Genomic DNA, 23,753 nt, shown 5'->3' with positions numbered 1-23,753 from the left:
ACTACGTGAGCTAGGTACTGTTGTTATCTCCATTTTATAGATAACAAAACTGAGGCAGGAATACATAAATTGCCCCAGGGAACACATGTACCTGGTAGATTTGGGCCACAAACCCAAGCAGTTCTGCCTTTAGGACCTATGCTTAGCTATGATATGATACTGCTTCTTTTTTTTTTTTTTTTTTTTTTCCCCTTTGCGGTACACGGGCCTCTCACTGCTGTGGCATCTCCCGTTGAGGAGCACAGGCTCCGGACACGCAGGCTCAGCAGCCATGGCTCACGGGCCCAGCTGCTCCGCGGCATGTGGGATCTTCCCGGACCGGGGCATGAACCCGTGTCCCCTGCATCGGCAGGCGGACTCTCAACCACTGCGCCACCAGGGAAGCCCAATACTGCTTCTTATTCCTTGATCTCAAGGAACTCACTTGCCTAAGTCATTCTTAAGCTTTCCAGGAACTTCAGAGCAGAGCTATATCACCTCTATAAAGGAGAGCACAATGGACCCTGTGGCCAAGGCAGTTAGCATTCAGCACAGTTTTCTAGTTTGTTGACTTTCACATGATTCTAGCTTTAATAATATTCTCTTCTGTGAAAATTCTCTAAGACTTGTCTTTAATAGCGTTTTGGATGTTTAAGTGAAATGCTGTAGTTCTGCAAATAAATGGAATGCCCTAGTAAAATTTTATTCAGTTAAGATTTGATGAAACAATTAGATACCTAATTTCTCCCAGAAATCTTACAGCAGATTTTTCTGGTTCTGGGGGTGGTGGAGAGGGACTTTAAAGCCATTCCGAAATGACCATAGGTAAAGCAAAGAATAACATCAGGGTTTGATGTTCTCTTACCTTCTTTCACCAGAAGTTTTATTTTGAGATGTGGCAGAGCAAAAACATTGGTCATGTTGATGGACTTGAGTTGTTCAGATAATTATCTTCAGTTTTGATTGGTTGAGCAAAAGTCTCAAGAGATTTCTCTAAAATTTTTAGTTCACAAATGAATTAAGGGAAGGTCAGCTCTAAGCAGAACATAATTTCTAGAAGAAAATTGTTCTGGAAGATTGGTAATAAAGTTGTTAGTTGCAAAGATGAGTTAAAGACACATACACGCACTGGAATTGACAGTTTGGACTAGGCAAACCCCTGTGGATTCCATTCTGAAGCTGTTGAATCTCAGTATTGGAAAAATAGCTAACAGTTTCTTGAAGTTGTTTTAGTCTCACCCATAAGTATGCAGTAATGCTTGTAAAGATGTCCAAGCTTTCTGACTTGACTAGCAGACACGTTTTTTCTAAATAGTAAAGATCAGTAAATTAGGGAGGGAAAAATATTAATAAATAAACTTAGAGTTATAATTCAGTTCTTTAAACCATTGGCTCACTAAATATTCTGCACTTTTGTAATATCAACACTTTACTGATACAACAACATAAAATAGATGTCAGGAGATTTTGATGTTCAGCAAATCATATGAAGATAATATTGAAAAATTCATTTGTATATTTCTGTTTTTATAAATTGACCATTTAAATACGGCATACGTTATTTTTTTATTTTTAAAGATACATATTTTAATACTGTGGGTTTCTTAATTCTTTTGGGAAATTGACAAAACATATTGTCAGGAATTCATATTTAATCATTTCATGTGAAAGGCACAAATTCAATTTGAAGTAACTTTTATTCAATGCAGAATGTTGGCAAAACTAGAGTTTTCTTCTAATTTCCTGTCTATATTTTTATAAATAAAATGTATTATTTTGCTGAAATCTTAAAATTATTTTTTCCATTGGAAGTTATAGCATTTTCATAAAGTTTTTAAATAAATTGATAAGGATCTTGAACATGATTGAATTTTGATTTAAAATAAAACTAAAATTTGTTTTACACTGTGGCAAATATTTACATTTTAGAGAACAAACTTTGCCTGTATTTAGTCAATAATATTTTAAAAATAACTTGGATTATAGATACAGATTATCTGCAGTGTATTAAGGGAAGGTGAAACTACATTCATAAATCCCCTTTTATAGTTGTAGTAAAATTCATTTAAAAAACTATATCTGTAGAAATGAATTGTGCAAAATAATATACATGTAACATTTACATTTTTAGGAACTGAAAAATAGAGTTCTATGTCATTTAAATTGGAGACTGTCTCCCTTCAGTCAATAGGCTTGATCATCATCTGAGCTGCTCTCAAGGAGTATGAGCCACCTCGGTATTCAGCCCAGAATATTCCGTCTTGGTACTTGCTTCTGTAATGTCCTCCTCTGTACCATACTCCATTTAGGTTAGAGTGTGCACAGGCATTGTACCACCATCCTCCTTTATGAAAGTGGGCGCAGTTTCCTTTGAGGAAAAAATATAGACATCAGAGTAAAAGTTTCTTCTAAGTGTGGTACTCTGTAAACCATCAAATACTTATTCTACTTTTAGAACAATGGGAGTTTTTCTTACTGATTTCAGTTACCTTTATCTTCATAGTGTTGTTTCTTCATTTATTCTGTTACTGTTGCTTAAGTATCACCTACTTGAAGGATCACTTGAATTGCCATTTTTATTTTGCCCTTTGCTTAGTACATGCTTTTTTGTTGTTGTTGTTGTTGTTAAGTGATTTAATTTTCTGGCTAACAGGATAAATAAAATGCAAGTAGTTTTTGTGTGCAAGAGAGAGAGATTGGAGAGATTGGGAGGGAAGGATATGGAGTTGCTAAACAGAGTAAAGTTTGGGGAAAATTGATTTTCAAAATAGCAAAAAAATAATATGAAATAATACTATTAGCAATCAAATGAATTTCTATAAATAAGCCATGTATTATGATCATATTTGTCTTCTTTTTTACTCTTTTGCCGGTGTGAAATAGAGACCTATGCGCTGCTTGGCAAGACGCAGCTGAACGTAAAAATAAATCAACTGTCAGGAGTATGTCTTTATCAGAGCGAGAAACCTAGGTTAAAAAGGCAAAAATATGTGAAAATTAAATTAAAAATTATGTGGATGGCCTAAATGAGTCTTTCTAAAGAGACTGTTTCCCCTCTGAATAAAGCTTTTTTGCTATTCCTATACCACATGCTGCAGTCGTCTTGCTAGTCCCCTTTAGCAAGAAGTACCTTTACCCCAGGTACCCAAATGGCTTGTTTCCTTCACTCCCTTTGGGTAACATTCAAATGTTACCTTTCTTGGCCAACCCACATAAAATGGCACCCACCCCCTGTTCCCTTATTCGGTTTTACTTTTCCTAAAGTACTTGTCACCACCTAACAAATCATCTTGTCTCCTTCTAGAAAGTAAGTTCCAAAAGGGCAGGAACTTTGTTCACTGCTGTATTCCTCAGCACCTACAACAGTGTCTAGCATATGGTAGGGGTCCAGTGGGATTTGTTAGCAATTTTAGGCAGTTGGAAGTTTTATTTCCAGATGAGTATGTTTTGTTTCCCATCCCCACCCCTTCAAGTTAGAACAACAGAACCTTGTTCACAGAGTTCACACTTTGGGATTGCCTTAGAGAAGAGCTCCTAAAAGCTGTTCCTTTCAGCAGGTTGTATTCTCTTTGACTGAGTCTAAAATGACCTTTCTGAAAAGACTTTAATGGCAGTACTTTAATAACAGGGTTCTATTTAATGCGTAGAAAGTGGTGATTCTACAGAGAATACACATCAGTTTTTTCTTACTCACCTGCATACATATCTTTATCTCTGTCCAGTGTGGTGAACTGTTTACCGTTATGCCACATCATAGAATCCCCAGCATTCCCCTGGTAAGTTCCCAGGCGCAGTCTATAGAATTCACTTTCAGGTTCCAGGCGAAAGCTGCTATATTCTGCATAGACTTTTTTATCACTCCAGTCTTCTAATTCAATCAACAACTTATAATTATCTTGATTGCTAAGCAGATAGATATTTTGCAGTCCAAGCCAATATTCTCCATCTATGTTTCCAAATCCTTTCTGTTAATAAACAGAGAGCATGCTTACATGAATAAGTATAGAGATAGTAAACTTCTTATAGATAAGTTTTAAACATTTGATAGCATAAAAATATTGACAATTTAAGTGGTAATGTGACCTTCCATTTTTGTAGATCACCTGTTCTACTGAAGTCCCATATAATCACTTTGTTTTGTTTTGCTTTCTCTTAATTTGTCAACATTTATTTGCACAACTACCTCCAAACTTTACAAATAAGACAAAGGCAGAAGGGACTAAAATTATTCAGAGCGACTAAAAACATTAACTAGTAAACTACCCAGGCCCTTAAAAAGGGTTCCTGATTTCTCTCATACTCATAAAAAATTTTTTGTGTATAGATATTGTCCCCACCATAGTCAAATAGGACATCTAACATTTTTATGATATTCAATAAAAATGATAGTATCTGTTTTAGAACAAATTATCTTCTTTGACTGTATTAGAAATAAGTAAATGTAAGAAGATAAAACAAAGCTCCTTTGAAAGATTGTAGGTTAATATTTGAAAAAAAAAATAAATCAATTAACTATCCTATTTCAGTAAGCATTTGCCATTGCAGGTATGCAGCAGAATATAAGTTTGGTAAACCTGATCTTAATGCTAAATGTATTTTCAGGGGGTTGTGTTGCAGGATTTTTTCCCCTTGTTAAAGTAGAGGACTTCCCGGACTTCCCTGGCGGTCCAGTGGTTAAGATTTCCCCTTCCAATGCAGGGAGTGCGGGTTCAGTCCCTGGTGGGGGAGCTTAGATCCCACATGCCTTGCCGCCAAAAACCCAAAACATAAAACAGAAGCAATATTGTAACAAATTCAATAAAGACTTTAAAAATGGTCCACATCAAAAAAATCTTTTAAATAAATAAGTAAGTAAATATAAAGTATAAGACCTCCAGAACATGACTGTTTTTCTAGGACTGTTTATCTCTGATTAAATATACTTGATAATGGGCACAAATGTGGTCATGATTAAAAAAGCAGTTGTCTTCTTAGAAAATGAAATTAGGATCAGTCTTTGCAAAGAATTAAATACATGTGTAAGTCATTCAGACTGAAAGGAAACATTTTAGTACATCTTCAGTTTCCTTTCTGCGTTTTAATTTTGACTTTAAAACCAGAGATGAGAATTGTCTTTTTGACAAATGCAGATAATGAAAAACATATGGATAGTTTTTTTTAACTGTGTATCTTATTTATTGCATATAATGACTATTATTGCAAGAGCTGCTTTGTTCTGCCTCTCCCCCACGTCTGAAACACTGATTTACCTTATAATTTTCCCAATTTCTGAAGAAGTTGACAGAGCCATCTGTTCTTTTCTGAATAACAGTCCAACCCCCAGGATCCAAACTGTTCTCACACCATAACTGCATTGGTCCATTGCTGTTTTCAGGTTTGATCATATAAATCCCACTGACTGAATGTCCAGCTTCTTTTGCATGCTGACAGTCTTTGAATGGTCCTGTAATCAGAATATCTTTGATTGCCAGGAAACTTAATAGGAAAAGAGCCATATTAAAGTAGTTTTTAGTCAAGAGTCTTACCGTTGTATCTTTGTTTACAGATACCACTTTTTATGTATTGTGTACACAATACTCTACAAGTTAAAAAAACTAAATTTATATTAAAAAAAAAACTAAATAAAAGAATTACCTCAGTCCCACTATCTGGAACATTAACTTGTTTTATCTTCCACTGTTCTTGCAAGTCTTTGTCCAAATACATACATTTTTGTATTGTTATAATTTGTTATAATTTGTATTGTTATAATAGAAAATTGGATTCTGTCTTTTTATTTTAACAAACATTTCCATTGGACTACAGTCTCCATTCTAGCACTTACAGTAGCTGTAATATGCAATCTTTGATGATATATCATGTTTATTCCACTGCCATTGGATACTGAGGATCTGATTGGATCTACATTGGATCTACATTGGATCTGATTTTTGCTATTATAAATAACACTGTACAAAGTGTCTTCTTATTGGCTTCGTTTTTTCATACTTATAAAAATGTTGCAGGATTGATCTACTGGATCAAAATGGTATGAACAGCTTTACAGTTCTTCATAGTGCCCAATTTTTAGTTTCCAAAATTTGATTTCAATGGAACACACTAGTCCCTTGAGATGCTCAGTGAAAATGGCATACCACAGTCAAATAAGTTTTAGACTGCTAAATATTATGTTACCCTTTCGGAAACACAATATACATTCACATATTAAAGACCGAGAAGCCCTGAAGTAAACCAGTTTCCCAAACTTTTGGAATCTTTTAACTTTTTCCCTCATACAACCATAAGAATACACTTCAGGAATGTTGGCAAAATGCCTTTCTAAAGTGTTGTATCAATTTATATGACTGATAGTAATTTTCTTATTTAATCTACACAATGACTTTCTGATAGTTTACAGATGTTCTATAGATGAAACAGTTAACTAGCTAGTCTTTAAACCATAGGCTTAAACCCACTTTTTTCTAATCCCAGCATCTATGCTCTGAACTGCTGTGCTACAGTTGTCCCCATGTTATCTCACAGTTTTATGAATTCACTCCCTATTTTTTAATCCACTGATAAGTTCTTCATAAATTTTAAAATGACAAAACATTTTGTAAAATCATTTGTAGAGTCTCTTGAACTTGTGATTTCCATATTTTTTATCTAAAGAAAGATAGCTTCTAGTTTTACTGAACATTATTTCGTTTCACCCTTCTCCAGTGTTTTGATGCTTTGATTTTTTTTCGTAAGTATGTCAAGATATGAAGTGGTTCAGAAATAAAAATTACCCTAAAGATCTATTAGAACAACCAAAAAAGTATAGAAATTTCAGTTGTCAAATTTTATATTTTACTAAAAATTTTTAAATTCTGACATATATAATTTTTAGAAAATGTGTGAAAGTAAGAGAGCTTAGTCAAGTAAAATTCGTCCAAGAAAGTCTGTACTGTAATGATAATAGAATTGTTGAAATTTTGAGGAATGTGTTATCTATACTGTGCCAAGTATATACAGGGTCCCTTATGGGGCCTTATTGGAGTAGAATTAATCTCATTAAATAAACAGTTCCACAGTTACATCATTAGAAGGGATTCTTAGAGACTATAAACTCTTCCCTCTAGATTACTCCTTGAAGATGGAGACTGTTTTTGTTTTTCTTCTGACTTCATGTCATCACTGTTTTAACTATTAAGTAGACGGTCAATACATTTTTGTTAAGCAAATGAATCAGCTAAGTTGCCTTCACATTTTAAATAACAAGGAAATTGAAAACCACACACAAAAATCAGAGGTGATCAATTCTCTAGTCCATGTTTTTATTATGTTTCAGGTTTTTAAAAATTATAATACAGTGACTTGTAAGCACTACAGATTACTATTAAAAATTTGCAGAAACTGGAAATATGTAATGCTATCTTTCTTGGGTTATATTTATTTTAGGTATTAAATGTCTTAGTTATAGAGTTTCAATTTGATTATTTTTTTATCGTTTTTCTTTCTCTTCTGAGATTCCAGTCTTGCATTTATTATGAACATAGTTTCCTTTAAGCCGTAATAACTACTTTAAAAATTCTTGTTCCTTCTATTTCCTAGTTTGTTGAGAATTCTTACCATGAATGGATTTAGGATTTTGTCAAAGGCTTTTTATTTATCTACTGACATGATGATATGGTTTTTCTTTTTCCTTTTGTTAATATGATAAATTCTGTGGATTGTATTTTTAATGTCAAACCAACCTTTTATTCCTGGGATAACCTCAACTTGGTCATGTTATCGTTTTTATGTATAGATGGTTTTGATTTGCTAAAATTTTGTTAAGAATTTATGCTTTCATAGTCATGAGGATATTGTTTAGTTTGTGAAAGCTCATAAATGTTTCTTAAGCTAGGGAGGACTATTGTAAAAATAATGTTTGCCCTTTTCAGACTGGCCATAAATTAGATCACATTCCATTTAAATTCAGTGTGAATTATTTTTATGCTACCTACCTTCTCAGTTATTGAATTTAAATTACAGAGTATTCAGAGGCTTTAACACAGTGCTTTACAAAGTAGTCATCTTCAGTAACTTAGTTCCCTTTTCTTCTTCGTTGCTGACCTTGACACTTACTGCGCAATTTAAGTAGCTTGTGTAATAAATGTTTATTTAATTCATAAATTTAATGCGACTATTCAAAGATGAATATACAGTCATTTCTATTGCAGAAAAATAACGTATTCCTGAAAAATCTCGTGTTCTGCAAAACTGTGCACTAAAAATAGCAGCTGATGTTAGCTGTTAGCATACTTTGTGTTCAGCTGCAGTTACTTGCGGCACAGAACATTAATATGCTTGGGGAAAATTCCATATGAATCAATATGACTACTTTGTTTTACTGATATTATTCTCCTTTTTTATCAGTCACCTATGAGCTACTTCACATTACAGAAACACGCATCGTAGTCAAGTCAGAGAAGGGTAGAGAAGTTTAAATGAAGTATGATTTCCAGGTCCAATCTTAAATTATTTTGTGTAATGCATGGTAACGTGTTTATTTGTTTACTCACGAGCAAGAACTGTAATTTTTGGTTGTGTATCCACAGGTTAACCCACTTAGGTGCTCAAATATTTGTTGAACTAAATGATTCCTGGCAGCCACAGTGGTTTCCTCAGTTCTGCATTATTTTTCCCAGAAATGTCTTTTCTGCATCTATGATAGGCTAGAAATCTTTAGGCTCCAGGGATAAGGAAACAACCATAGAGTCCAGTGGGAAGTGGGGAGAGAGAACTCCACTACAGCTTGCTGAGTACTCTGATTGAGTCAGCAGGGCATATGGGAACACTAGCTAAGAATTAGCTAACCTAGATTTGTGGGGAAGAGCTGGAGTCGGCTCCGTCTGAGTTGAGTTGTGAAGATTGAGTAGGAGTTTGGCCATTAGGGGTAGAGGGTCTGATCAAGGCCACACATGGGTGAAATGTGTTGAGGTGTGGAGACAGAAGAGAGCTTGATGTTCCAGCGGAGTTACAAATTTTGCATGTCTGAAATGTCAGTGGTTGGAGGGTGGTACTTAGAGCTCTTGAGGTCGGCTGTAGGGTTGAAACTGATTTCTTCAGTCTAAGAATGCAGTCATCGTAGTTGTTTACCACGTTAACCAGATTTTTTTTCTAAATTGTCACTTTGACAATAGTCAAGGATATCTGAGGAGCATTGCTCTTATTTTAAAACCTATTAGTATTGTAGTTAATGCACACATGAAGTGGTTTTGTTGCAATACATACAGATATTTCTCTTATTTCAGAAATTTGCTTATTCTATGAATGTCATCTTTGTAAATGTTTGCTCTGCAGTCATTTGAGTATAGTTTTGACAGTTTACATTTTATGTTTAACTATATATTCACAAGTTGGACTTTCATTAGATTATTTGAATTGCTGTTAAAATATTTAGAAACATCAAGGTTTTGAATCTTGACAGAATATTTGTAAAATGCCATTTGTTCCTTTCCTGCTATTTAATAAGCCCTCGGATGTTTAAGCAAACTGGGGAGTTCTGGGTTTTCTAGATCCAGCTTTGATTTGATAAGACTTCAATTTATGCAAATTTAAAATTATCTTCAACTTTAATTTTCAACCCACTTTTTCGTAGTGGGCTTCATGTTTACAGTTTGGATGCCTGTTAGACTTGGTTGATATAAAGGCTTAGGAAAATGTGGTTGAAATTCTTTTCCAAGACATATGGATAAAATTAGCAGTGCTTATAGCTATTTTTTTTCTCGTCAGTAAAGATAGTAAATATCAAAATTTAGTATTTGTCTATTTTTATAAGTAAACCATTAACCTGCTTAGCCCAGTGTATACTGTTGGTCTTGGCAGAAATATTTTCTCATTATTACTTGCATATCTTATTCATTTTCTGCTGTAGAATTAGGTTATAGATCATTCTTACATTAAATATTTTACTGCTTTCTCTGTATCATACAAAATGCTTAACAGGAATTCTTAAAATGACTAGTAAAAAAGTAGCAGCTTTATTTTTGAGAAGCCAGTTTTAACTTGCTGGTTTATATTATCAGAAATAAATTAATTGATTTATTTATCTATGATATTTATATATGATTCAGGAATTTGTTATTAATGGTTCAAAGGGTATAGACTGGAAGTGCCTTTCTTTCAAAATAGGAATTTTATTAACCTTTTGTTTGCATTGAGTAATTTTTTTAAAATTTTTATTGGAGTATAGTTGATTTACAATGTTGTGTCAGTTTCAAGTGTACAGCAAAGTGAATCAGTTATACAGATATCCCCTCTTTTTTAGATTCTTTTCCCATGTAGGTCATTACAGAGTACTGAGTAGAGTTCCCTGTGCCATACAGTAGGTTCTTACTAGTTATCTATAATATTTTATTTATAGTAGTGTGTATATGTCAGTCCCAATCTCCCAGTTTATCCCTACCCACCCCCCTTTTCCCCCTGGCAACCATAAGTTTGTTTTCTACATCTGTGACTTGCATTGAGTAATCCTGAAATAATCATCTTCTATGACACAATTGCATTCTTCTCAAAGCGGGAAAATGGAATTCTGTACATTGAATTTGAAGTACCAGTCTCTTTCTTCCTCAGTTTCTGTGATGATTAAAATTTGTATAAGACTAACAAACTCCAGTTAACAGGTCTGATTCATCATAGAAAGAAAAACATTGACCAGTCATGCCACATATTTTCCAACATGTATTTTTTCATTAAGAACCCGTATTTTGAACAGAACAGTGGGTTAAAAAAGACAGGAGGTTTCATACTTTGAATAGCACCTTTACTGGGAACCATCTTTATTTAACCTACCTATTCTCTTTCTATAAAGAAACTGCTTAATTACTAAAGTTAAAAGGAAAATCGTTTTCTTTTTGTTGTTGAATTCCTCATTAATTTTCTTACTTTGTCCCAATCCTGTGCTCTTTGTGATAGGAGAAATAGGACAAAAGACAAAACCAATTTAGAGCTTTCAAATAATTGGTCAGCAAGTAAAATCTTTTAAGAGGTAAACTTTTTAATTGGGTTGTGAGTTAAGCATAAGGTAAGTATATTCAACAGCATTTCTGGACTGGGAAATTTGAGGCAAATACTTTCTAAAGTGATAATAGATTCTTTCTTGTAATAATATGAATTACTTTATTAATGTATGAGTTTAAAATGCAGTTAGCAACCTGAGCTTTTATATTGAAGTTACTTAAGAATATACCAATTATTTTTTATAACTGGTTAATGGAATCTTATTTCAGCCCCTTTGCTTAACCAGTCTACTTTAGTTTCTCTTAGTTTAAGTGCTAATATAAATATGCCACTGAAACCAATTGTATTTTTAAAATTTACTAATAGGAAACATTATAAATAATTGAAAATTAGCTTATTACCCACTAAAAAGCATTTTTTTTTTAGTTTCTAATGACTGTTTTTCAAATTTAACTTTTTAAGTTTACCTTTTATATTCCCATACGTGGCAAGGCATGTATTGGAAAGTGCACTCAAAAAATGTAATAATGATATTCAGACTGTACACAAAGCATTTTTACATGCATCACCTCATTTAGTCATCACAACAAACTCTTTTACAAAAGAAGCAACTGGGCCGCGGAAAAGCCTGGCCAGAATCCAAGTTTCCTGGTATTCAGATCTATTCTCTAACATACTATGAAGGAACTTTCTCAACTTCATTCACCTACAAGGAATGAACTTATTTTTATAAATACACCATTTGTAAAAGGAAACTGTTTTCTTTTATGAAAGACGAACCCAAAATTTAGCCAATTAATAACATTAACAGTTAAGAATTGTTTTGATGGCAGTTTGCCAAGTGTATAGTTACATTCTCAAACATTTTGTTTTTTAGGTAGAGGGAAAGTAATGTTTCTGGAGATTATTTATTGTAAACCAACAAAAGTATTCTGTTATTTGCCATAAGTTCATAGTAAGTTTGTTCTCTTGAGGTGCATTTTTCTTGTAACCATTTTGAACGAAAATATAAAATTGTCATTAAAACACCTTTTAAAAAAATGCTGATAAATAAAAAGAAACGAACTTGAGTTATTTGTAGTGAAGTAGATGGACCTAGAGTCTGTCATACAGAGTGAAGTAAGTCAGAAAGAGAAAAACAAATACCATATGCTAACACATATATATGGAATCTTAAAAAAAAAAAACGGTTCTGAAGAACCTAGGGGCAGGACGGGAATAAAGATGCAGACATACTAGGGAATGAACTTGAGGACACGGGGAGGGGCGAAGGGTAAGCTGGGACGAAGTGAGAGAGTGGCATGGACATATATACACTACCAAACGTAAAATAGATAGCTAGTGGGAAGCAGCTGCATAGCACAGGGAGATCAGCTCCAGAGCTTTGTGACCGCCTGGAGGGGTGGGATAGGGAGGTTGGGAGGGAGGGAGACGCAAGAGGGAAGAGATATGGGAACATATGTATATGTACAGCTGATTCACTTTGTTATACAGCAGAAACTAACACACCATTGTAAAGCAATTATACTCCAATAAAGATGTTTAAAAAAATGCTGGTAAGATATGTATCACATAAAATTTACCAGCCTAACCATTTTTAAGTATACAGTTCAGTGGCATTAGTATATTCTCATTATTGTACAGTTAATCTCTATAACTCTTGTCATCTTGCAAAACTAAAACTCTGTACCCATCACATAACAACTCCACATCCTCCCCTCACCCCAGCCCCTGGCAGCCACCATTTCTACTTTCTATCTCTACAAATTTAACTACTCTAGGTACCTCGTATAAGTGGAATTGTACAGTATTTGACTTTTTTGTGACTGGCTAGGACACTTTTTAAATAATACATATACATTATGCATTTAAAGAGTTTAGAATGATCATGTACCTACATGTAGAGTGCAGTAATATGAACTTCTTGGTGCCAGAAGCATATGTAAGTACAGCAATAGACATCCATCTTTGCCCTTTTTTGTGCAAGTACCCAAACAGCTTAGACATATTTTCCAGTCTGACATAAGAATAATATGAACAAAGATTTTAGTACATTATATGTAAAGAAAAAATAGCAAGTCTATTTATTGTTGCTTGTAGTAGTTTATATTTGATAAGAATCACAGAATATTAGAACTAGAAAGAGGTGTTAGAATCTTCCAGTCCAACCAGCACTCTCTAATTGTACAAACTAGAAAACACAGGCAAAGTGACTTACCCAGGGTCAATAACAAAGGAAACAAGTTTCCTTAATTTTGTGCAGTTTCCCTTGTAGCTAATTATGTCCTTGAATTTCAGAGACCAGCATTTATAGAAAAAAATAAAAAGTTAATGTTTACTTATAACAACAAATAAATAATGAATAACAGAAAAAGTTATGCACGTGCTTAATTTTTACATTAAGGATTGGTTTATTTGGGATATATACACCATTGTTTCATTAAAGCAAAAGTCTGTTTAATGGGACCTTTGATATGCTAAATCCTCAGCATGAGATTTAAGTCTGTAATACTAGATTTTTTTGCACTACAGCTCAATGTGTAATAAAACCTAGAACTGATGTATCTCATTTTGCTTAGGCATTTTTCGTGTGTCAGTGTATGAATATGTGAATAATCATTTCTTCCAGAACTGGTGATACCTCCAGTTAAGATCAGTACCCACAGAAAATACTCCATGGCAGTCACCTTCATACTTACATAATTGTACATCCCATCAGTTAAAAAAAATTTCACACACTTCAGATATGTTTATTTATAAATTGTATGTAAATTGTATGTATTATAAATTGTATGTAAAAACTACTGGTAAATTGTATACAGTAAAAGCTTACACAAGACATATTTTAAAAGAATATAAAAAAATATATTTTTTTCTTTCTATACCCAGGTGATCATTTCATACACGTTATTCCTTTGGAAATCTTAATAATGATCATCATTTGCCTAATTTAATGGAACACTAGCCAGTTGTTACTGTTAGTTAGAACACTATAAAATGAATGACTCCAGTACAATAGAATGTGTTAAAGTACTTTCATGAAGGTCTTTGGAATGACAACTTTACAAATCTCTATAAAAATGTAGTTATCAAGTCAACCAGCATTTATTTAGCATCTGCAAATGACACAGTATCCGTCTACCAGGAAGGAGCTTGTATTGTAGATAGAAGGCATTTTATTTAGATGTGTGTATAAGTACTGTGTGTACATGTGAAGGTAACTGATAATTCAACAGTGAATACAAGAAATGTTGTGTCTGTGTTACAGAGAGTAGAGACATTCTAAGGCACAGAGGAACCCTTTCCACCCGCCCCCAGCCCCACCAAGGTCACCCATCTAGAAATCCAGGATGTCTCTATCCTCTAGCTGCTTCCATAGATAATTTGGATCTAAGTTAGAGTTCTGGCTCTGAATAGAAATAAGGGACACATGCGTGAAAGACTGAAAAGCAACATGGATAGAACTTAGTTGACTACATGTGTGGGACAGGAGGGAAGTGTCAAAGATGAGCCAAGGGAATTCCAAAATGGGTAGTAACATACACCAAACTAGAGAAGTCAAAATCCATTTACCTATCAATTTTACTTACAGAAATTTATATCCTGAGAGTATAATCATAGAGGAAAAAAAAGAAGAACAAAGTTAATTTTTAAAGTTGCAAGAATATTGGTTACCATGTCTATGGGGGCGGGGGGTGAGAAAGACCTGAAGGTTATTACCAGAGTGTTAACTGTAGTTTATTTCTGAGTATTTGGATATTCAGCAAACCTTTTTACAAAGTTTGTTAGTGTTTTCTAGATTTTCTTCAGTAATTATTGCTTTTATAATAATAATTTACTTATTTCTAAAAGGAGAATGCCAGTTTGGGGAAAAGATTGTTTTAGGGTTCAGTTACTAATTTATTTATTCGTTCTTCAAGTATTTATTGTAGTGCTTACAGTGTGCTGAGTACAGCATGCCAAACCTAATCCTGGCTAGATGTTTGAGAGAGAAAAATGAAAAGACAGTTCACTTTCTTCCAGAAGCATTCAGCCTAGAAGGGAGACAGACATGCAAACAAATAGCTCCAGTGTAATATGATGTAAAAAACATAGTCAAGGCATAGTCAGCAATTTGGGGAAGGAGCCATCTAGATACGTTTGTTTGAATCTGAGTAGGTATAACATTTAAGACACTATTTTAGCTAAGCCTTGAAATCTGCCAGGTTGACAGATAAGCTGAAAGAAGGCATTTCAGTAGAGGAAGCAGCAGCATGTGAGGTAATGGTCGAATATCCAGATGCAAACATCTAGCTTTGGTTACAATCAAGAGGGAGAGCTCCATGCAGGAGTCATCTGAGCAGTGGTGATACTTGTAGCCTTGAAGGAGTATAGACCTCTAAAACAGAGTATCTTCAAGAAAGCCTTTTTAAGCCATAGGAGAAGGAAAAAGATGCCAGTTGAAGGACCTAGAGAAGTAGGAAGAGTTAGAGTATTATGATGTGGAGGCCCAAGAAAGCAGAGATGTGAATGGTCAGTGGTGTCCACTGCTGCAGAAAGACACGTCCACTTTGTGATGTACATACTTCCAGTCTTTGTCTTTGTTCTGTGTTTTTGTTGTTGTTTAAAATTATTTCATAGTCTGTGTGCAGTTTTTTGTCCTGCCTTTTCAGAAAGTAAGTGAATGAACTGTAATTAATTTTTTTTTTTTTTTTACTTTTGGGCATTTGGGTTTTTTCCCTTTACTCCAAGAAAACAAATCAACTTGTAAAGAATTCAGGAGAATGGCTTATGAGAAATTGGATGTAGGTGTAAAATAAATGTTTTCAGAAAGTTAGCAGTGAGCTTATTACTAGACTGCAACAAAGATGAATTATTCATCTTTTTATTCTGGGCACCTTGATCAGTGACTGATAATGAAGGGAAGAAGGAATGAAATTAGAAACAGAGGTAGAGATATTAGGATCAATTCTCAGGTTTTTTATGTATTGAAAACTTACTTATACTTACATGGTTACAGGGTACAACGGTAGGATTTTAGCTTTGGAAAATAGGAGGGATATCTTTTCCTCTTGAGACTGAGGGCAAGAAGGCATGGGTTTTGTGCAAATGTTTTCAAGATAGGAAAGCACAAGGAACCTAGGCCTGAGTAGACTTAATCTCAGCACAGCAGTAGGTGGTGCATGTGCTAAGAGTGGAGATAAGAGGGGGTTAATTCTAGGCTTTAGGAGAGTGAAAGCAAATTATTACATGTTCCTTTTGAGGAAAATGGTGATGGGAAGAGCATCAAGAGGTAAATGAAAGGATTGTTTAGCAGTCGTGAGGATCTAGTTGGAGTCCGAGAGGATGGTCATAGAGGTTAGGAGTGGACTGTGGACTCATTCCTGTCTCAGTGCTAGTAATTTAGATTGTAAGAATTTGGATGAAAGACTACTTTTTCCACGAAATATACTGTTTCTATGAACTCTTAGAGCTGAGAGATGTATTTAAGATCAATTCTTGGTTGATAGAAAACAAAAACAAAATTTAATGTTCATGTATAATTACATCACCAAAATGAAGAATAGGCATGTATTACGAGCATTGTCTCATAAACCATAAAACATATTAACCTTGTACTTCCATTTTTAATGGTAAGAGGTAACTCACCTTCATTGATGAAAGTAACTGGTGGTATCTTGAAAGGGCTTTTGGTGGGAGAAGTTGCCAGATCAGGTGGTGGCATTAAATCTCTGGGATAACCTGGATCCCTCTGTATCTCATTGCCTCCTAGCAGACCAGGAGTATACTGATAACTGTTAGGAATGTGCTGTGGCACTACCTGGACGAGAGGAGGAGACACATGGGGGTCTTGTCGGGAAAATATCCTCAAGCACTGTTCTTCCAACAAAGTGATCATCATAGACTGGTTATTGACAAGATCAGTCAAGGAAGCATATTTCAGCTCTAGTTCCCTGTACCTTGTTGCCATCTTCAACATTTCTGTGGTGACATTGAGGATTTTATTTTCCAACTGGGAAAGTTCGAGTGAATTATCCCTCTTACGGATAATCTCATGTAATAGTTGCATATAGAGTTGAGTAACACGAGAGTTCATGTTACGGCTTTCTTTTCTCAGCAGCTTTACCTCATTGACAATGTTTCCATCTACATCCACCACCAATTGCAGGACATCTATCTCCCGCTTCTGCTTGGAGAGCACGTCCTTCAGGTTTTCAAGGTCCATCCTGGTGATCATGTCTTTAATGGTACCTGCATCTTGCCCTTTGGTATTGACACATATTGGCCCTGTTATTTTTTGTTCAGGTACCAGGAATGTGTATGAACATTTCTTTGCTTCCTCTTTACCATCTGTGGCACGAGGGTATCTCCTCTGGGTTATTTTTTTAATTTTGAACTGTCCTCCTCTGCAATGTCCAATGCCCATTAGTAGGAAGAATAGCACACTTAGGGTCCAGATAAAAGCCTTCATTTTGAAATGAGGTTGTATGACGTCTTAAAAAAAAAAAAAACGATGAAGGGAAAAAGTAGAAAAGAATTGATATTAATCTACTTTTAAAGTCAGTAACATAAAAAACTATCTAAGAGAAAAACTGAATATCTATTGGTGTTAATAAATTGGGCCAGAATTGAAGTTATTAATTTCTTAAATTCAGTATTAAGCACCTTCCTATTTGTTTAAAAATTAGGTTTCAGAGATGAGCTCTCCAACTACCACCTTATTGTAATGCTTTTTGTTCCCCAGCTCAATGAGCAGATCTTGGTGAGTGCCCACTGTGTGCTGAGGCATATTGTTAGATGCTCTTGGGGCTTCTGAGACCCTAATAAGACACTTTTCTGACCTTTAAAAAGTTCACTCGCTATCTTAAGGCTTGGAAAATGGTACATAATGTTGGTAAGGCATTAATTAAAACATCTTCTCTAACTAGTATGAAAGTTGCCAGTGTTTTTTATTTATATTGTGCGGTTTCAATTAAATTGGCCCTCTCTAATAAGTATCTTTTTTATCTATCAAATTAAAAAAATATTTTTAGACAATCTAAAACCAGAAAGTTTTAGCATCATATTTTTTGTTTGTTTTTGTAACATGTCCTTTTGGGATTGATGACAAGTTTAAGAATGATAGCATGCTCACAGTCATTATTGTGGGTAATTGTGTTTCCTAAATTGTAATCATATATATGCTCTAAGCTTATATATGATTCAGCAGGTTCATTTTTCTAACAGAAATTCTACTGAACTTCATTTTAGTAAAATGTTAATAAATTTTTATAACCATTACCAAGGAAAGAAACTCATGTGTCATAGAATCTGATCGTTAGAGTTGGAAAGTACTTTAAAGACCATCTCATCTCATTCAAGACAAGACCTCTTTGCTCCCATGGGTATGTTGAAAGCCAAGGCCACGGCCACACAAATAGGTAATATTAGAACCAGGTCTAGAATTCAGGTTCCCTGGCTCTTCAGTCAGTGTTTATAGCAGTGACACATACGCTAAAATGTGTGCTTGGAATGTTCCATTTTTGCTGTGGCAGATACATACTTGCCTTTTATAGTACAATTTCTATAGAAACACTCGAGGAAACCATAAGAGTAGTTCCAAAAACCAAAGCTGCTTTCTTTTTCTTCAGTTACCTCCCTAAAGAGTAGTAGCAGTTAGAATGAGTAAGATGTGTCACCCCATCAGGTTCATTAACAAGCTGCTATAGTATAGCCCACCTTCTCTCTCTTATAAAGTTGATTCCTGTCTGCTGTTTCTGAAGGATGGCAGTGGATATACTAAGAACTTTTCTATCCCATTTTCCACCCAGGTACTTGTTTTTTGCTTTGGGGAGCCAGGTCCCAAGTTGTTTATGCCTGCTATTAATAAATAGCAATGCAACAATAACAATAGTTCATTTTTATTGGGTGCTTGTTAAGTGCCAGGCATTGTTTCAGCCTTTTACATGTATTAAATCATTTACATCTCACCACAACCCTCTGAGGTAGATTATTATTATCCTCATCTTCAAATGAAGAAACTGGCATCCAGATGTTAAGTACCTCACCCAGAGTCACACAGCTTCTAAGACATGGAACCAGAATTTGAACTCAGGTAGAAGACTCCAGGGTTCACGTTTTTCAATAACAACTACATCATATGGCAACGTATTCTATCCTTTTTTCTATTACCAACACTGTAACAATTCCTTATATTTTTGTAGTGCTTAACTCATGTTAACTGTTTGCATTCACAACAGCACTGTGAAGTAAACATCTACCATTTTGCAAAGAAATAAACCTGGAGGAGCTAAAACACTCAAATGGGATTCAGATCTTCTACTCATAACTTTCTAGACCTGTGATTTTTACCCTCGTCATGTAGTAACTGCAGAGGAGTCTTAACTTTGTGTTCTGTGTCTTTTACAGTCTTTTCCTGGTTTATATCTCTTTATATTGACCCATTAACTTAATTATGCACAGGTACTTGTGGATCATTTTTATATCCCAGACTTTTCTGCTGTCACTCCTTTCCCTCCATATGTATTCTGTTAGTTGATAGTTACCTGTCTAACTTGATTATGAAGCCTCCTAAAATTAAAGGTTGTATCAATGAAATATGGACTCTTCAACTAGAGTCATAAAGATGACTACTGCTTTCTAAAACCATGTCTCCTTACTTTGGTGTTTTCAAATGAGTAATGTTTGCAAAACAGGGTGATAATGAAAATAAAGCAAAGAATGGATGGAATGTACAGAATTCTTTTTCTTTTCCTAACATAAGATAGGAAGGAGGTGCATAGTAGTATTCCATATTTGTGTCAAAGGCTTTCTGTTTGCTGACTGATAGCCAGAAGTACACTTGGATGAGTACTTTTAGTTTTTTGCTTTCATACTTTGCCTTCTGACATTAGTAGAAAATTTAGACGGAGTGTCATCTATTTTATTTAAAAAGGACTCTAGTTACTATACTAGAGTTACCTGTACCAAAAACCAATAAAATATTTCTTGTTATACTTGCAGATTCATAGAATTTAGATATGGTTTATTTTTAAAACTGTGGACAGTAAAATAGAAGCCATCAGCCTGCTGGGTAAACGTATAGCATTTCTCCTACGTAGTTAACGTATCCAGTGTTCAGATGCACTCACTTCAGTCACTTCAGTAATGGAATGGAAACTCTTAGATCATATAATTATTTTATCTAAATAAACTAGTATGAAATAAGCTACCAAAACAAGGAAAATTCAGAAAGTATCATGAAACCTCAAAACATGTAGACTTTTCTGAACAGTATTCCGACTGAAGATCTTGTATTCCTATCAGACACAGATTTTTATAGAACTAAGAGCATATAATGCAAGTCTGCTAATGTGACTTTGTATCCGTGTTATCATGGAAGAACAAAAATGTGAAAATACAAATCTAAATTAAAATAGCAATAGCTTCCTTTTGGTGTGTTCTGCCTTGGCTCTTTGTGGGTTCCTGTATAATTAGATCGTAAGGTGAATTCTTGTCTACCATAAGAGACTCTGACCTAAGTTAATATTTAAAGGAGACAACCAAAAGTTTATTTTTTTAAAAAACAAATACAATTCCCTTATCCTTTACAAAAGTCATGACTTCGTTGTCACCTAAAGCCCAATAAGGAACCACACTACTTAAGGAGTAGACTAGCTACATCAAGAGTAAAGAAGGAGTTTTTTAAACACATTTACTGTTTACCTTTTATGAAAACATTCTCTTATTTGTATTTTCCCACATATGTTCAGTTTTTAAAGTGAAAAATCCATAAATCTGTGTTACATCATAAAACCTTTCTGTATATGTTAAAATTTTCCTAGGTCCCACGAGAATGTTGTAAATTAGTCACAGTATACTTAAGTTTAAATCTATGTCTTTGCTTGGTTGTTTTTAGGGGAGGAAAAAAAAAAGTCTTCCATGCTTTGAGTTAAGTTTATTGGTACTATTTCTCTTCATAGTTGCTACATTGCCAGCTAGTAGGGAGAAGAAATGAAAGTTAGGATATACTTCCTTTCAGATGGTAAATGCATAGAGGCATTTAACTGGCTGTGTCACGCACTGAAAACAGCATGAAGCAATGAACTTAAATTTATGAAGCACCAAAGATACCTTAGATAAAGACTTCTAGATTGTGAATTATGTTCTGGGAAGAGACTTGAGAACAGTTTCATCCCCTGGAGATATTTAAGGAAGGGATAAATAGTTATCTGGGTTTCAGATTAAATGCTTGCCTAAGGCTTCAGTAAGAACTGAGGTTTTAACTGAGGTCCTGTACTTTTCATAGCGACAACAACAAAAAAAGAAAGAGATGACAGTATTTCAGATCCAGTATCGTTTGGAAATTTTATCGGAATTTCTTGTAAAATATGTTTAACAGAGATCCTGCCAGTATTGAGAGTTTTGAATCTTTAAGGAAAGGACATGAAAGTAAAGTTGAAGAAATCCTATGTAGCTTTACCATTTTTTGCTTGTTGAAGATTCTTACCTTGAATTTCTTTGATTTTTAAAAGGACAGAGGACCCCCAGATCATAACAAATTTAAGTGTCTTTGGTGTTAAAGCTCATTGTTGGTAACTAGTAATTTTATTTTTATTAATTCTAGTAATACAATTAAACAAAGCCCCCAGATAGAATATTGAAAGAATCGTGTTTGTTGACCTATATTTTTGGTCTTTTAATTCTGTATTTAAGTAATTGTTGTCTTCTGGGTTCTTATTTGCTATTGTTAATGCTGACAACTTACACAATACTTCTATCACATTTTATTTCTTCTCAATTCTAATCTGTAAGGTTTTAGGATTTTTTTAATGTATCAATCGCTTTGCTTTTTCACGTAATTCCAGTTGTAGCAGTTTTAATTTCTGTTGTCCAAGTTAAAGTACTGTTACATATAAACCTATGAAACTATTTAAAAGTTTGAGTTTTAGCAAGAAATACCGTAGACTTGTTTTAAATCTTTAATATTTAGTAATACGAAATATTAATATTTAGGTTACATTTGGTTATGCTATAATTGAGGTATTGTTGCAGTGCCTTTCAGTTAATTTTATATCTTCTTAGCTGTGTTTTGTAGCTATACTTTAAGATATCTTCACAGTATATGTAAATCTTTAGCATATACACTGTAGCTATGTAAAGAGAAACTAACCATGTTTACAACTATTTTCTTTAGTCTGTATCCCTTTGTTTTTAATCACTGTGCTGTAAATCTTATACATTTAATCTGTTACTTGTTAAAATTTCTAATGTCACTAAAGTACTTGTTTTCCGAAACCCAGCATGTATGCATCAGTCTATAAACATATACACTAAATACCATTAAATTGAACCTCAAATAATTCATTAATCATCATAAAGTATATAATGACCAGCTTTATATAAAGTTGCAAAACAAAACCTTTTTCAGACTAAACAAATTGTAGTATATTCCAAAATTCTTTGATTAATAAGAGATTTTGACATTTCTATTACAAATGTAAAATAATTATACATTTCAACATACATAGAATTTTTAAATAAAAGTAAAAGAAATATTACAATACCTTTTGCATCTGTTGATAAAGCAATCCCAGAGACTTGCTGCTCTTACTCTTGCTTTTAAAAATCAGTGTAGAAGTTTGTTCGTCTGTGACTTTAATGGCAACTGCATTTTTGTTTTGGACCGTTGAATCCAAGCTGTACTAAGGAACTTCTTTTTCTTCTTACAGCACAAATCAATTGAATTTGACAAGCCACCTATGTAATTTTAAGTAGTATAGTGGAAGTTCCTGGTCTGCGGGCTGTCTTTAATCCAGCAGAGAAAGCATTGTGGCTTTGCTCTGTCTGCCGCATGGAGAAATTCAGTAACCAGCTGCAGCTGACCCAGATTGTATATACAGTACCCTTGAATAGTGATTCCCTCTCTTTCTCAGGAGACTCAAGTTCAGCCCACATATTACGTCACCAAAAATTTGCTGGAGACTTGGGGGGAAAATCTCTTTAGGATTTCCTCTCTGTAGCTTTAAATAGGGGTGGGGGTAGTGTGATCAGCAGGAGGTTGAAAAGCTCCGAACAAGGAGACACTGTGCAGGTTGAAGGAAGGGCACCATCTGGAAACAAACTATCATAGTTCAGCAGGCAATTATAAAACAAACATTTTAGTCTGCTGCCCAGAGATCTTTTAAGTTAACACTGAAAAAATAGTATTCAACTTCACGTAGATGTAGGCGCAGGCTGATGAGTTTGTTTTTTATTACAAAGAACAAGAGTTAGACTCTGTTCTAAGAGGCAGTCCCCTAAATAATATAATACTCTTTATAGCCTAGACGAATTTCTAAACATTGAGTTGCCAGTTCAGAAGTTTTTAAAGTTGTAAGGAACCTGATGTTGTAATGTGTTATATCTTACTGTGTAAGAGATAAAACTGTTCATTTTTTAAATTCTAATGTTATATAATTAAATTCTGATGTTATATAATGTCACTGCCTCCTATGTGCAGCATGACTCCTCTTGTCTGAATACGGTTATTCTTATTAGTTGATGCTGTGATTTAAAAGCAAACATAACCCTGGCCTGAGTGGGAGAAAAAAGAGAATTCTGACTCCCCGCTGGCTATGGGAACTTAGACAAGTCACTTTACCTACCTCTGGCCCAGTTCTTCTGCTATGAACCTAGGGTGCTGGAGAGGGAATTAGTAATTGTTGAGTACCAACTATGCTTTTATATTTCATTAAATCAAGAATGTTGATTAACTCAGTGGCTGAGGAGACACAGATTTAGACATTTTAAGTAATTTGGCTTAGGACTTCCATACTAAGTGGTAAGAACTGGGATTTGAATCTCAC

At 34.3% G+C, this 23,753-nt stretch overlaps 2 protein-coding genes across 5 annotated transcripts in view; one reads left to right on the top strand and one right to left on the bottom strand.

Moving 5' to 3' along the window:
• Positions 1–23,753, top strand: part of RALGPS2 (Ral GEF with PH domain and SH3 binding motif 2) — a gene marked incomplete at both ends in the record, with an annotated part of 110,711 nt that overhangs the window by 47,911 nt on the left and 39,047 nt on the right. The window lies entirely within an intron of this gene.
• Positions 2,160–22,532, bottom strand: ANGPTL1 (angiopoietin like 1; the record flags this gene model as incomplete). Its single annotated transcript, XM_079697616.1, has 5 exons — positions 22,473–22,532; positions 16,576–17,422; positions 5,229–5,422; positions 3,674–3,944; positions 2,160–2,347 (listed from the first exon to the last, which is right to left on the bottom strand). Exons 1-5 carry the CDS (start codon positions 22,479–22,481, stop codon positions 2,160–2,162), a joined length of 1,509 nt encoding a protein of 502 aa, XP_079553742.1. The 5' UTR covers positions 22,482–22,532.

Source organism: Hyperoodon ampullatus (genome assembly GCF_949752795.1).
Source record: "Hyperoodon ampullatus genome assembly, chromosome: 2".
Classification (NCBI taxonomy): Eukaryota; Metazoa; Chordata; class Mammalia; order Artiodactyla; family Ziphiidae; genus Hyperoodon; species Hyperoodon ampullatus.
The sequence above is the reverse complement of the archived record's forward strand: the minus strand, read 5'-3'. Positions and strand labels throughout refer to the sequence as shown.